This window comes from Mastomys coucha, unplaced genomic scaffold, assembly GCF_008632895.1.
Source record: "Mastomys coucha isolate ucsf_1 unplaced genomic scaffold, UCSF_Mcou_1 pScaffold15, whole genome shotgun sequence".
NCBI classification, from domain to species: Eukaryota; Metazoa; Chordata; class Mammalia; order Rodentia; family Muridae; genus Mastomys; species Mastomys coucha.
Window position 1 is genome coordinate 94,762,924 of NW_022196897.1, and position 16,621 is coordinate 94,779,544.

At 35.6% G+C, this 16,621-nt stretch overlaps 1 protein-coding gene across 2 annotated transcripts in view; it reads left to right on the top strand.

Moving 5' to 3' along the window:
• The window catches only part of Kif18a (kinesin family member 18A), a 56,289-nt gene that overhangs the window by 20,517 nt on the left and 19,151 nt on the right, over window positions 1-16,621 (top strand). For both annotated transcript variants that reach the window (XM_031371306.1, XM_031371307.1), the window contains exons 10-13: window positions 2,556-2,718; window positions 5,746-5,910; window positions 9,955-10,076; window positions 15,348-15,583. In XM_031371306.1, coding sequence (XP_031227166.1) covers window positions 2,556-2,718; window positions 5,746-5,910; window positions 9,955-10,076; window positions 15,348-15,583 — 686 coding nt within the window. The remainder of the gene's footprint in view (window positions 1-2,555; window positions 2,719-5,745; window positions 5,911-9,954; window positions 10,077-15,347; window positions 15,584-16,621) is intronic.

Here is a 16,621-nt window from a genome sequence, read left to right on the forward strand (position 1 = left end):
AAGTTTTTAAGTTATGTATGTGTGAACATGTGTATGTGCACATGGGCTGGATCTCTCTGGAGCACAGGCAGTTGTGATCTGTCCAGCATGAGTGCTGTGAACAGAATTTGGATGCTTGCTGAGTGCTCTTAACTCGTCTTAATTGCTAAGTAGGCTTTACAATCCCCTAACTTTCCTTTCTGGTAAAATTTTTTACATGGGAGATAGTTTGAGCCATGAAATGATCTGTTATTTATGTATAAAGTTATGGATCCTTTAACCCTTTTTGATTTTTCCTCAGAAGAAACTGTTCCAGTTCTCTATGATGCTCCTTTTAATATGTGTGCAGTATTTTCTTACTCCAGAGTATTTGTAAAACTAGTATACAAAAGGAAAAAAATACAATTATTTTTTTATAAACAACAGATGTAAAAATCTGCTGTGACTATGCCAAGGAAGTGGTAAATTCTAATTCACTGTGTCTCACCTAAAAACATTAGTGCAAAATTTTGTCGTTAATTTAAACATTCTAAATGACTAGAAAGTAGTTACTACTGAGCCCCATATGATTTATTTCTGTTTTATGTGGGTTTTTTTCTTATTGAATATTTTATTTACATTTCAAATGTTATCCCCTTTCCCGATTTCCTCCCTGAAAATCCCCCCTCCTCCTGCTTCTATGAGGGTGTGCCCTCACTGACCCACCCACTACCAACTCCCTACCTTTGCATTCCCATACACAGGACCAAGGGCCTCTTCTTCCATTGATGCCCAACAAACCTATCCTCTGCTACATATACAGCTGGAGCCATGGGTCCCTCCATGTGTCCTCCTTGGTTGGAGGTTTAGACCTTGGAAGCTCTGGTTGGTTGATATTGTTGTTCTTTGTATGGGTTTGCAAACCCCTTCAGCTCCTTCAGTCCTTTCTGTAACTCCTCCATTGGGGACCCTGTGCTCAGTTTACGAGCATCCACCTCTGTATTTGTCATGCTCTAACAGAGCATCTAAGGAAATAGCCATATCAGGCTCATGTCAGCATTCACTTCTTTGGCATCCACAAAAGTTTCTGGGTTTGGTGACTGTATATGGGATGGATCCCCAGGTGGGGCAGTCTCTGGGTGGCCTTTCCTTTAGTCTGTGCTCTACACTTTGTCTCTGTATTTGCTTCCATGAGTATTTTGTTACCCTTCTAAGGAGTAACAAAAGTAAGGACTGAAGCCCCCACACTTTGGTCTTCCTTCTTGAGCTTCATGTGGTCTGTGAATTGTATCTTGGGTATTCTGACTCACTGATAAGTGGATATCAGCCCAAAAGTTCAGCATTTTTTGGGTTTTTTGTTGGCTTTTGGGGGTTTTCTGTTTTTGTTTTTTAAGACATTACCTATAAACCCTTGATATTGACTAACTTTCTCCAAAAACAGTAGATACCAAGTAAAATATTTAGACCAAAAAATTACAAATTTGACATTATTGAACTCTGTCATTGAATTAAAAAGTTACAAAAACTAAAATATTGTTTTGGGATATAACATAAAGATAACTTATCAGTTCATTTACTGGCACTAGCATTGTATAATACAGTATAGTGAAATCACAGTGTTTGCATGCGCTTCCTATAAAATAGTCATCAGCTTAACAAAACTATAGTAGTAAGTCAGTGTACTGTGGCTTAATGAGTTTCATTAAGAACTAATGACATAAATTGGCAGTACCTTTGCCACAGATCCTTACAAAATAATCAAAATTCTACCCAAGGAACATTTATTTTTAAATGTGTAGACTTGATTTTATTTTAAAAGCTCTGTAGTTAATTTTCTTTAGATAGTTTTGTAGGAGTAGGATTGTTATAAGACGAAAATACTGTCTTGACCAGTGTTATTTTTCCTGAAAGGACAAAAATTTTCATAGGGTTTAATTAATTTTATATCATTGGGTCTTTGGCATGTAATAAATTCCACAAATTTGATTCTTTAGTTTGTCCTTTGGAGAAGGAATCTGCAGCCTCTTTTCTAGGTTTGCCACATTGTTAACGTGGATGTTTTGGGACCTGCCTGTGTCAGTTGACTCTCAGCCAAACTGTAGGGGGTACCTTGCCTTATGGTCTATTTTGACTATAATAATCTTTGAGGCTAAAACTGGTTTTCTCGTTTTCCCTAGGGAGCTGTGGAGATACCATATGATAATGCCTCCTGTTGCTTTTTCTTCACAGAAAGCCAACACCAAGCTGCACATAATGCTGCAGTGTTCCTAGGGTTGTGAGAATTGCCGTAGTACCGATCCAGGCTATCATCCATTTCATTTCTGCTAAGCAATTAGACTACATAGGAAAAAAATGCAGCATATTACTAAGATCAGAAGCCTTGTGAAACCTAAATATTTAAATAACATGATTTTCTTTGCAGTAGAAAGAAACCTTAAGTAATAGAAATTAAGTTGATATTCTCATCTAAACATTTCGTGATGGGAGAAAGTTGTTTATTGTTGAGTATAATCTGAGTAATACATGTTATTTAAGTAAGATATATATAATATAATACAAATTTAATGAAATATAATGCTGTATTTTATTTTTGGTAGATTTCAGGAAATTCTGAAATGCTTATTCCAGAATCGAGAAGGAATCAGGCAAGAATATCTGAAGTTAGAAATGTTACTTAAAGAAAATGAACTAAAGTCATCCTATCACCAAGAGTGCCATAAACAGATTGAGATGATGTGTTCTGAAGACAAAGTAGAAAAGGTACTTGGCTACTATATACCTAAACTTCAGAGAGTGTAGAAATATGTAACCTCTAGAGATTTGATAAGCACCAATAATTACTCATTCTCTGATACTTGGATATGCTGTGGGAACCATTGCAAACACTTACAAAACTTTAAAAAGCAAACATTAACTTGCACTTATTTCTTGTTGGAGGGTCTGTAAGTAGAAGCAGCCTTTTCGATGCACCAACACTTTACAACTTAGACCAAGAGGGGATCTTTTCGTTCTTATTCAGAAAAGAATATTTTATCACTGATCTTGTTTGGCATGACTGTTTGGTCTTAATAAAATCTAACCAAAGTTCAGTATTGTACTGTTTTTAAATACAATGCTATGTTCCTCTCTCCTCTTCAACTCAGAGACTGTTCTCACTACCCTACCTTTGGTTTGAGCCACTAACAACACAGTAGCTTAAAATAAGAGCCGTCAAGTACAATAAGAAAGTTCAGAGAAGTACATCCTTCATGCTGTGGGAGAAAGAGATACCAGGGGGAAAAGAGCAGGTGTAAGAAAGTTATCTCATCCAAAGACTCAATAAAGGGGTGCATTTCAACATGGTGATGGTAAAGCCTATGCATTTTTACTTAGAAAATAACCTAGAGTTGACATATAAAATGGCATCAAACCAGTGCTACCTCTGGGAACCTGGCAAAAGCAATGCAAAACTACCCTAGAAATAACCCTTCCACTCCAGTCCAGAACTCTAAGACATTCCCCATAGGAGACTCAACATGTTAGACAGAAACCCTAGAATTTAAATACTGAATAATTTAGGGGAGACTGTATAATTGTCTAGTAATGAAAAAGGAATGGAAGATAAAGAAATCAAAGATAAGGACTTGCAATAAAGAAATCCTCAATGTGAAGAAAACAGATTTTCAAAAATTAAAAGATTTATACACTAGAATTTTTAAGAATTACATTATCATATAGTAGCAGGCAATGCTTAGGCAGTTTACATATATTAATTTATTTAATTGTCAAAAACTCCATAAAGTATTTAATATTCTCCGTCCTAAGTATGGCTACAAGTAACTCACTTTGTCCATTGTAATACAAGACCACAGGTAGCTGAGCTAGGATTTAAACTCTAGGAGGCTAGTGCTAGAATTTGTACTCTTCGCTCTGTTGATTTGCTTGTGAGATAATCGAAACTGTCACATCATGGTAGTGGGGTTTTGAGTCTTGTGGTTGGGTTTTTTTTGGTTTTTTGTTTGTTTTGGGGAATTGTTTTCTTTTTCTGATTTGTTTGTTTGGGGGTTTTGTTTGTTTTCACAAAGTAATATTGACACCTAAAATTTTAGAATCATGATTTTTCTCCCATGACCTGTTTTGTTCTAAACATTTTGTGTGTTGAATGTATAAAGTTCTTTCAACCCTCAATGGGGAAATCTTCTACTTTTATGTCAGAATTTGCTATACATATTTAAGATTGTGTCACCAAACACCTTTTCTTGGTAGAACAGAGTACACTATTGGAAAGTGTCCAGAATGCCGATCATAGAGAATAAATTTGATGGATCTTAGAAGTCAAAATTGTTCTTTGGGGTTTTCAAGTAGGGCCTTTCTGGTGTTCTCTTGTCTTCATGTCCATAGATCACTTCAGTTCTTAGTTACCTCATGATCTTTTCTGACCTCTGTCAGAAGCAGGAATGCACATGGTGTACATTCTCCCATCAGAGCAAAATGCTCATATGTTAAAATAAATCATTGGTTTGAAAATATTTTTTGTATAGACTACTTAAAAGGCTAATGAACTCTAAGTATTATAAAAACTATTTTGAGCCAGTGACCTCCCTTGAAGGACCCCACAACCTCATGTGAAGACTACAGGTGCCGCTTCTAAAGTTGGACCCTTTACAGTATAGCATCTGTTATGTTAGCATTTTATATTCAATCCTTTGTTCCTGTTTTGGGAGAAAACAGGTATTTTGTTTGTTTAAGCAGCTGTTTTGTTTTGCTAAGGTTTGATGTGAGAGGAAAAAAATTATTTAGGATATAATTAGAGAAGTGACAATAAAGAGGCTATGAACCCTGATAGGAATGAATGGCACTGCTTATCAATCACACTCTCTGATCATTTGACCATAGCTTCCTGTGAGTCTCTGCTTTTCCTTAACCATTTTATTTTCCCTGAAGGGAAGTTAAGGGAAATGTATAGATATCTAGAAGCTGATTCTTAACTTAATGGCAGTCACATTTGCTTGGCACTAAATACTTGCAAGCTAATATCCTTTACCAAAATGAAGATTTTCCTATGCCTAAAAATATTAAAAATGAATAATTTTTAGAATGATAATTTATTACCCAAAGAGGAAAAAGTCTTTAACCAAGAATGTGTCGCTCTGTTGGTTCTAATTTCTGAGGACTCTCTGTTTTAGGTGCACTAGCATAAATGATGGTTGGGTATCCATTGGCAAATTGCCCAAAGAGACCAAACTATTTTGACCCATAGCCTTTGGGGTATAAGACTATCAGAAGACCAAATATGACCAGAGATATCTTATTAAGATGTAAAATACCAAGTATACTTAGTATATCTGTTTTGGTACTCACCCTGACTATAGGCGAGGTCACTTATTGATGAATGGCTCTGATACATTTTTCTCTCATTTAGAGCAGACAATTAGAATAGTAGGACTCTTTTGTTCTTTCAGATTGGAGAAAAGACAAGACTGGAGTGTGCATGTTTTTTATTTTGATTAAAGAAATTATGAAATTTATCTAACCTTATATGAACTTTACAAATGTAGCATACAAAAAAATTCATAATTTTTCCATTTATCCACTGGGTTTCTTAGAGCCATAAATTCTCAAAATGTAATTTTGTAAAATGACTTACAATTTATATCCTATTTTGCCATGATATTTTAATGAGGAAATGGCAAGCATGGCTTAACATAATGGAGTAAACCAGCAGAAGAAAAATGTATTTCTTTTTTAGTGTTGTACACATAAAATATAACAATTAGGTATACTATTAAATACACTGTTGTGTTTCAGGCTACTTGTAAACGAGATCACAGACTTGAAAAGTTAAAAAACAACCGCTGTTTCCTAGAGAAAAAGAAAGAAGAGGTGTTGAAACAATTTGATGAAAATACTAATTGGCTACATCGAGTGGAAAGCGAAATGCGACTCTTAGGTCAAAATGGTGATATTCCAGAGGTACAGATATCTACATATGATTTAGCTTGTATAACTGAGCTTCTTATGCTTCTTTTCTTGTTGAGTACATATATCTTTCACATAATAACTGTTGCCCCATTTCTCTAGATTGACTTAGTTCACCTTATTGGTTTTAATGAGTATGACTATAAGCTTACTGATTACCTAATCGGTCTGTGGTTTCTACTATCAAAAGGCTCAACTTATTTTTAAATGTTTATTAAGTAGCTGTCTTATAAAGTAGCTCTTAAGTTAAAATTAAGTAATTCTATTTCAAACTACTTCAGGCTTCATGATTTAGGCCTCTTTAACTTTTTCCACTCACAATTTAGTTTTGAGAAATTTTTTTTGTGACCCTGAATATTTAAGTATATAATAGATATACAGGAAAAGCATTTACACATTATAAATAATACAAGAATTTATTTTAAAGCCATTTTTGGGGGAGTGTGTGTGTGCATGTGTGTTTACCATTTATTAAAGGCAAAGGCAAGACTGAATACTGATGAAATCTTGTTCACAGAGCAACATTTTAAAATTAATCAGTTTTTTTTTTTTTTTTTTTAATGATCTGGAATACCAAGAATGTTAACTTTTTGTAGTGCATAATACAAAATGACAGGTTTTATGTAGGGCCACATTGAAAATTCTTTCATGATCACAAGCAAGTCAAAAATCATTTAATAAAGTTTTAAGAAGCTTATGATCTTAAACAGTGATCTGTAAAGTCATACTAGCATAGTACAATCCAAAAATAGATTTGATATTTAGATGCTGGAGAATGGTACTAAGAGTCTTTATTTTCCCTAAGTAAGTCATTGTGTTTCTGTAGAATAGAAAGCTTTGTATGTACCGTAAAAATACTACAATTTGTAGCACCCAATGGTCTTGAATGAGCCAGGCTGTTTCAGGGAGCCTCAGTGCTGTGTGTTCAGGACCAGTTTTACAGTGACTTCATGTGATTCATTCTGAGGATATGCAGTCAGAAAAATATCTTCCTGTTTGTTGTGATGTTGTGATTGTTGTTTTCAAAACTGTTTACTGTGGCTACATTACTCCTACTACCCATATTCAGTTGTATGGCACAGTGTAGGAGTGTACCCACCAGTTAAGCTGGAAAGTGAATAATTTGAATCTTAAATTTAATTTGTTTATTTAAAAATTACCTAAAGTATGCGTGGGTTTAACATGGTACTACTTATTTTTCAATGTTGTAGTGTTTATAAAGTTAGTATCATTGAGGTACTATCAATGAATTTAAAGTGTTTTAATATGTAAATATATAGGTATTCAAAACTAGAGTTTCTGTTAGGAGAGCGCTCTGTGTAGCTTTGGCTAGTCTTTTATATATTTTATTATAAATGAAGAAGGAAAGAATTCCAAGTTCTACCACCTAGCTCCTATTAGTTCTATTTTCTCAAGATGTTTTCACAGATGAAGCAATTGCCTAGTTGTAAGCACTTATTTCCTGTATAAACAAAGTATAACCTAACTTCACAGAGAGACTTACCCACAGTCCTTAACTGTCTACAAAGACTGCTTCCTTATGACTTTGAAATAAATACTGTTTTCTCTATGTCCTCCAACTTATCTACTCTTTATTCACATTTCTACCCAGCAGTGCCATAACCCTAATTCAGGCTACTATCTCTCAATATCATACTGTATGTAGCACTTGGCCTTTCTTTGTTTCTTTTTTTTTTTTTTTTTTTTTTTTTTTTTTTTTAATGTAGAATGAATTGTGCTTTAATCCTTTGGACAGAGAGACAGGAGTCACATCACTGAGAAGTGTTCTAATCTGTTCAGAAAGAAAGAGGGTATACATGTAATCATAATCACTTGGCCTTTCTGACTTTCTCCACTACAAGTAAACTAAAACTTTGAGAGCTAACGTGACAGTGTCAGTGTCCTGCCCCTACTGTAAACTGTCTATTGTAGGTGAACAAACCTGGCACAGTCTGGTACTTTAGGTTTCTGAGACTGGCTGTTGCCTCCCATCTTACTTCAGCTGTTAGTAGCTGAATTGTTCTTATTGTAAAAGACTGTAGTCTTCTCATGAAATTTCATCATTGGTGTATTGAGACAAGAACACACTAAGATCGCAATCTTGGTTTCCCAAGGTCATCTATCCTAGCTCTATGATTGATTGGTTTCAGAGGATAAAAAATAAGGAAGAGCTGGTTTTTAATATGTGTGATTGTTGTTTTGTAAGGAAAACAGATGTAGCTGTTTATAAAACATATTTATACACTTACTTGATTTTCTAACTGGCAAACTATAAGGAGACCGTGGAAGATGAGTAAGTTGAGCATTTACATTTTAGTCAAGTAAACTGATCTCCATAAAGGCCATGTATTTGGCTTGAGCTGACATTTGTTTCAAGACTGAACATATCCCTAAAAAAATCAAATGACTCATAGGTCAATCCTCTAGACATATCCTGGTTCCATAAAAGTGTTTTTATCCAAAATACATGATATATTTCTTAAAGTATAAAGGTGAGTTATGTAAATGAATTGTGCTGGCTAGTTTTATGTCAGCTTCACACAAACTAAAATCATTTTTAAAGAGAAACCTCAATTGAGAAAATGCCCCCACCAGATTAGTCTGTGAGCTAGCCTGCAGTACATTTTCTTGAATCTCAAAGTAACATTTCTCTGTCAGTGTTCCTATCACCAATAAGTATTTTATATTTAACAAACCTCACCAAGAGCTATATTTATTTGTCACTACTAAGATATTAATACTTTATGTCTCTACAGGCAGTGGTGGCACACGCCTTTAATCCCAGTACTTGGGAGGCAGAGGCAGTCAAATTCTGAGTTCAAGGCCAGCCTGGTCTACAGAGTGAGTTCCAGGACAGCCAAAGCTATACAGAGAAACCCTGTCTTGAAAAAAAACAAAACAAACAAAAAAATACTTTATACTCCTCCTTTGACTCTGAACATAATAAATTGGTAATCATAAAAATACCAAAGTGCTGGGCGGGGGTGGTGCATGCCTTTAGTCCCAGCACTTGGGAGGCAGAGGCAGGCGGATTTCTGAGTTCGAGGCCAGCCTGGTCTACAGAGTGAGTGCCAGGACAGCCAGGGCTACACAGAGAAACCCTGTCTGAAGAAAAAAAAAAAAAAACAAACAAACAAATTAAGAAAAAACAGACAAATCTATACTTTAAAGAATCTGTGTTCAACTGTAGACTACAAAGGTGTATGAAAATATCAAAATGAAGTATGAAAATCTTTTTAGAAGAAAATTCCAGTCATATCTCTACTGTTTATTAGATTGTTAGCTAACCAGTCAGAATGTTCCCAGAAGTTAACTTTTCCATTAAACAGTTAAAGATGCTAAAACTGTTTTATTCATACTTCACTATATCCACTGAGCTGATTTTTTAAATTTAAGTTTTAATGCATTTCAGGGATGATGAATAAATCATAGGTAGTAGATTAGAGCGTACACGGCCCTAAACAGAATAGTGTTTAAAAAATGGGAATGTTCAAAAGATTTTTTATTTCTGTAAGATGAAGAATATGGTGGGGGTGGGGAACATTGGGGGTTAGGATGTGTAGCATGCAACTCCAACCACTGGCTTGTATACTGAACTGATCATAGTCTGTCCTTGGGTAAAATGTTCCTGCTAGTAGAAATGGAGTTACAGAGTGAATAAATAGTGTTCTTATTGAGTGCCATGGCAGTGTTTGAAGGTAGGGGTTGTCCATCTTTAAATGTACTTCTCAAAGAATGCCTCTTTTAGTAGTAGCATTTAAACAAAAACTTGTTATTACTGTATGAAAGTATTGTAAACAAATTAGATCATCAGAGAAGCTGTCATTATAGTATGCCTTTTTCTGGGCACCAAACATTTCATTTTCTGAAGACATTTAAACTCTTACCTTGTTGGTATTTTCTTCACTCCCTGTATCAGATCTCTTATTGTCAAAATGTAAAAAATAAAAATAAAACTTGGTACCCTCGTGAAATGTTATATTACAATTAGTATAATTCTTTTAAAATCTGAAATACATTTTGCATTATTGATCCTAGGGACTCAGTAAAGATCTTCATTGTCACCATTTACACCTCCAGAACAAAGAGCTGAAAACACAAATGGCACATATGATGACTCTAGCTTGTCTTCAGGAGCAGCAGCACAGGCAGACTGAGGCGTAAGTACATGGAGTTACACAACCTACAGGCTTAATGCCGCAGACACAGAGGTTTAGCTCGCCACTTTATCTGATAAGGGCTTCATTAATTTGAATTGTTTGCCAGCATCAGAAAACATGCAAGAAGAAAACATTGAGACAATGTTGGGGATGTAGCTCTTTTCCTGGTAACCAGTTCTTTTATAGTTCTTTATATATTTTCACTGATTTCTTTCTTTCTTTCTTTACAGTCATTAGTAATCCTAAAATAGGTGTTTTGGTGGCTTTGCCCTCTTACCTTATACCCTCTACACATACCGATGCCAGTTCTGTAGTCAAGTTTGATGACCCTCACCTGCAGCTTCCAATCTTAGTCCAGAAGACATATCTTGTGTGCCAGTCCATCCTTCTGTGTTTACTTGAGGCATGCAACAGACAAGAATATTGTTACAACAATATTAGTGGGAAAATTGTATAGCATGCAATTCCAAACAAGAATATTAGGGGAAATTCCATGTGTTCAGGTCTCATTACTATTACTAACTCTTAAGGAGTGTCAGGTGTCTCAAATATTTTATATTTTTTTACTAAGTAAATAATTTTCTTGGACAGTTTCACACAGGTACAAAATATATACTGACCACTCCAACCACTGCCACTCTTCCCCAATTTAATGCTGTCTACTCTCGTTCTTCCCTGTAGGTCATCTTTTCATCTTCCTGTCTATTTGAGGTGTATTTGTTTGCTCTTTCGTTGGTTTGGTTTGGTGACCCAATGAGTTTAACCACACCCATCTGTATGATTATCAGTTTTGATCTACCCATTGAAGTCTGCTGGGACACAAGGGACAATGGGTTCCTTATCCCTGAATTCTGTCAATTGACAATAATTCGGATGTAACTGGTAGAGCGCTTTGAGGCCTTCTCCCGTCCTCAATTGATTGTTGACAGGACCATTCTTGTGTGTCCAGTGTTGCTAACCCAAGTTGTTGTAGATTCCTGATTGCAGTGGTTGTATCAAGTCCAGAGGAAGGCTTTTGCACCACTTCTGCCTGTCTTCCAACTCTACTTTGATAGCATTCTTCAATCTTTAGAAGAGGTGGTATAAATGCCTTATTTAGGGCTGAGCTCTTGGTCATTACTTTTTCTTACCATCTTTGGCAGCTGTGCATTCACCACAGTTCATTTGATGCAGAGACTTCTCTGAACTTGATAATATCTATGAGTATAAACATAGAAACTTACAAGGCAATGATGTACAGTCATTTAGTCCAGCAATAGTAAGTTCCATACTTAACCTATGACTTCCCTAGCACAGGTTGATAGCCAGGCTTCAGTGCCAAACATGAATTCTGTCCCATGGAATATGCTTCAGATCTAGTCAGTTGTTTACCCCACTTTTGCACAGGTTGGAGTACATCTTGACCAGAAAACTGGTGAGGTTTGTTTGCGCTCCTGGAGTTCAAACCTGGGTAAAACCACTTTTATCCAACTTTTCTAAGTTAGAAACAAATTTAAATGCAATGGAGGAATTTCTGGATGTATATGAGCTACGAAAATTAAACATAAACAAGTAAATAATTTAAACAACAACAACATGAACCAACAAGAAAAAGTCTCTCAAATAAAAAAGGTCCCAGGGCCAGATAGATTTACTGCAGAGTTGTATCAGACCTTCAAAGAGCTAACACCAATAAAATGCATATTGTTCTTTACGATGGAAAAGGAAGGAATGTTTCCTAACTCCTTATGAAGCTAGTATTATCCTGATAACAAACACAAGATAAATACCACACACTGTAAGCAGTTCCCTTGATGAGTACAGATGTAAAAATTTTTGATATAATATTGACATGCTGAATTTAAAATCACATCAGAAAGATTAGTCATGATGAAGTTACCTTTACTTCATAGATTTGGGGATTCTGCATATGTAAATCAGCAAATGTAATGTATCACAAAAATAAAAATGACATGATTATCTCCATAGATACAGAAAATGCCTTTGATAAAATCCTACATCCATTCATGACCTAAGTTATGGAGAGACGAAGGATGATCTACCTCAGCAGAGTAAAGACTATATATACACTGTGCAAAATGGAGAAAAACAAACCATTCTGTCTAAGAGCAGAGAGATAGGACAGGGTGCTCATTCTTTGCACTTCTGCTAACTATAGTGTTTGAAGTCTGAACTAGGGCATTAAAACAGGAGAAAGAAAGGGATGAAAATAAGAAAAGTCAGTTTCCCTGTTTACAAATGATATAAAGAGAACTTAATGACTCTACCAAAATAACTTATAACTTTGCAAATATGGGGGAAAAAATCAACACATGAATACAGCATCCTTCCTGTAGCTTCAATGACAGATCTACTGAACAAGAAGTCAGGATTCAAGTCAGTCTCATTCGTAATAACTTTGAACAATAAAAACTAGGAGTAAACATAACCAAGAAAATGAAAGACCTACCCAATGAAAATTTTAACACACTAAAGAAAGACATTGAGATCAGTAGAAAATAAAAAGATCTTTGTTCTTGAAGGAGTAGGAGATTCAGTCTTATGAAAATGGCCATCCATCCTAATGGAAATTCCAAAGCTATTATTCACAGATTTAAAAAATATATTTCCATTTAATTATTTATTGGTTTTTGTTCGTGGTGGTGGTTGCTATTGTTTCTTTGGTTGGTTGGTTTTGCTTTGTTTTTTTTTTGAGACATAGTCCCTGGTTATCCTGGAACTTGCTTTGGTAGGTCAGGCTGCCTCGAACTCACAAAGATCTGCCTGCTGAGTTCTGGGACTTAAAGGCATGCACCACCTCTGCCCTGCATGTTTCCATTGTTTGTGTTGTTCTTATATTCATTGTACTGCTCACTAACAGCATTTTTTTTCTCGAATTCTTTCAGTTTATGATTTTCTTTAAATGTATGGCATAGTTCCTTTTGTCATTTTTTATAAATCAATTAATAGCTTCTTAGGTAGGCATTGCTTTAAGATTCTATAAAGTGAGAGATTCTTGTCTCTTCATGCTGCCATTCAAAAATGAAAAACTTGTACAATCAAATTTTTAAAGCAATGTAGAAAGACATTGAGGAAGCACTAGAAAATAAAAAGATCTCCCTTCTTGGATTGGGAGGTTCAGTCTTTTAAAAATGGCCATCCATTCTAATTTTTCTATAAAAATGGGCCTCACACTCAACCTTGCAGTCACTGTGGATATGCAGCTACAGCTAATCCCTATCTCTTGTTACTACTCAAGTCACAGTCACGTGTAGGAGCTTAGGCTTCCAGAGGAGTTTATTTAACCCCACTGTGTTCAGATACATAGATAAACTTTTACCTTAATAATGAGATAAAATGGATCCTGGCTAATTTCAAGAATCTGTGGACCAAAATATTTCAAAAGCAATGTGGCACTATAGAGAGTGAGTAAACTTTGGATTCAGTCTTCATGTTTGCTTATTTTAGCAATATATCCTTGTAGAAATTATGTAGCATTGCTAAGCCTTAGATTTCTCATTCATAAAAATTTACTATTATACCTAGTGCCTGAGTTCTTAAAACCAATCCCAAGTTTAATGAGTTACTGGTGTTTATGAGACTCATATAGTTACTATACTTAAAGCTGTGAGTTTAGCAATAACAATAAAAAAATAAAATCAGCAAAATGGAAACCTGTAGGATAGTCTGAAGAGAATGAACAAATAAAATTTCAATAGTCCTGTTAAGGGCCAGAAATGATGGGCTTGCCTTAACTCAAGCATGATAGTGGCAGATGCGTAAGGATTGCTATAAATTTGAGACCCTCCTGGTCTATATGAGAGTCTAGCTTTAAAAAAAAAAATCTTGTACAGTGAGGATAGGATATGCTTGATGTCAGCAAACAGTTGTGACAGCACCCATGATGGAACACTTTGGAAACTCAGTACTACCAGTTTCTTGAGGTTTTGTTGGGGTCATCTCTTACATAGTTCTCTCTGACAACAATTTCAGGCTTTCCCAAGGAAGTAGGCAATCTAGATAATGTCTGTTGCTTAAATGCACACTTTAAATAAATATAGTGAAACCCTTGTCACTTCCAATCTTGAAGTTATAGGAATACTCCAAACATCAAAAGTAAAGCATTCATGGCACTTTTAGAACTACTAATCTTACTCCCCAGAACAGTAGAGAGACAGATAGATATGTGCAGCCCATCACAGATCCCCAAATGTACAGAGGCAGGTAGATATGTGCAGCCTGTCACAAATCCCCAAATGTACAGAGGCAGATAGATATGTGCAGCCCATCACAGATCCCCAAAAGTACAGAGGCAGATAGATATGTGCAGCCCATCACAGATCCCCAAATGTACAGAGGCAGGTAGATATGTGCAGCCTGTCACAAATCCCCAAATGTACAGAGGCAGATAGATATGTGCAGCCTGTCACAGATCCCCAAAAGTACAGAGGCAGATAGATATGTGCAGCCTGTCACAGATCCCCAAATGTACAGAGGCAGGTAGATATGTGCAGCCCGTCACAGATCCCCAAAAGTACAGAGGCAGATAGATATGTGCAGCCCGTCACAGATCCCCAAAAATACAGACAGATAGATATGTGCAGCTGTAGCTGTGCTCCCTGTCACAGGTCCCCAAAAGTACAGAGACAGATAGCTATGTGCAGCTGTAGTTGTGTTCCCTGTCACAGATCCTGGGGCACTTTCCCATGCTCATTGTTAAAAATGGTTCCCTTTATATCTGTGTATAGTTACTATACTATAGTGTATATGCCATATGCAAAAATGTCCACGATTGATATTGATGCAACTGTTGTACGTCTAACTTCATGGACTGAGGAAGCCATGAGGTGAGTCTTAGAGGCTGAGGGCTTGGAAAATGACAGTGTTCCATCTGGGTAGATACTCCCAGGGTCACATAGAAAAACTGGGACTACCTGTAGATCCTGGTTTTCCTGGTTCCCATGCAAGACTCATTTTATTCTCTACTGAATATAAGTATATTCTGAGATGTTTGGATGAATTACATTTTTTTACAAAGCAAATTTGAATTATGGAAAAACTAATATTAATATTTTCATAGGTATTAAGGGAAAGAGTGAACAAGTAGTTTTTAGGAAAGGACAGTTTAGCCTCACATAGACATGGTGCAGTCTTGGCAAGAGAATTTGCCAAGTAATGTTATATAGGAAATCATTTTAATGATACTGTAGTATTTTGCCTATTATACCAAAGAACTATAATAGTGTGTTTAAAACAGTGGTCTTCTTTCCTTTCTTGTCATCTTGTTTGTAGAGTATTGAATGCTTTGCTTCCAGTCCTAAGAAAACAGTATTGGAGATTGAACGAAACTGGCCTGTCAAATGCTGCATTTGATTCTGACTTCAAAGATATTGAACATTTAGTAGAGAGAAAAAAGGTGGTGGCTTGGGCTGACCAAACTACCGAACATTCAAACCAAAGTGATCTTCCAGGGATTTCTCTTCTTATGACCTTCCCACAGCTTGAACCAATTCAGTCTATTCCTTGTTGTAAGTATTTTTATTTTATTCCATAAATGGAAGCTTATTTCTAAGATTATTTATATTCCAGTCTAAAGAACAATTGGTTTCTTTTTAATAGATTTGGTTATTTGATTACCACTAACAAAGAATCTAGCTTCTAACTAATTTTAATTAACAAGAATCTCCCAGGACCTACCAACTTGTATATATTGATGCTCTGAATAACTAGCAGTTTCATTTACTTCCCATTCTTACTTAAATTTTAATTTCAATTAAGGGCTAAAGTTTGTAAAAGTATTATATTCTATAGTATATAATAACATAACCTTAAGATCAACTAACGCTATAGAATTCACTGTTTTTGTTGATGTTTATTATCTCTCATCTTTCTACAGATTGTGAATAAGATATTTTCCTTGCAGAGCTAACTTATAAGTTTGGTTTAACATGATACTTTTTGGCAACATAGAATAAGCAGTTGAATGCCCTGCCTTTGAGATGGCTGATATTACCAATTCGGTTATGTTTATGTGCCTTCTCTGAGCTCTCTTGGTTTGTTTCACAAATAAGTTTTATTGATTAAGCCTAGGTTTTATGAGGTTTCACTTGAATATTAGCACATTTTGTTGTACAGTTTTTATCAGTTACTTAGTTTCTTGTAAACAGTTTAATTCTACCTGTATCAGGAATGAGCCTTGTTTAAGAACTTGCAGTGATTTGATCAGTATTTTGTTGAGTAGTGTTTCGATTATGTTTGTGTATGTTACTCAGAGTTTACATTGATATTACCAGATACCTAAGAATGAATTTATTTTGGTCAAAGATATTGCAAATGACCAGTCCCTAGTCCCATGGGCAGATCATACTGTGATTAGGTCATATTATGGAAGAGTTGACAGAGAAGGAGCAGAGAATGAGTGAGGGGCTGGAGGCCAGATAACTTTGAAATTCATGTTCCTACCTCTTCCAGTTATGCCCCACATCTTCCCACAACAGCACAAACAGCTGATTTAACACATGAGCCTGTGTGAGTCATTCTAAATTCACACCATAACCACATATATT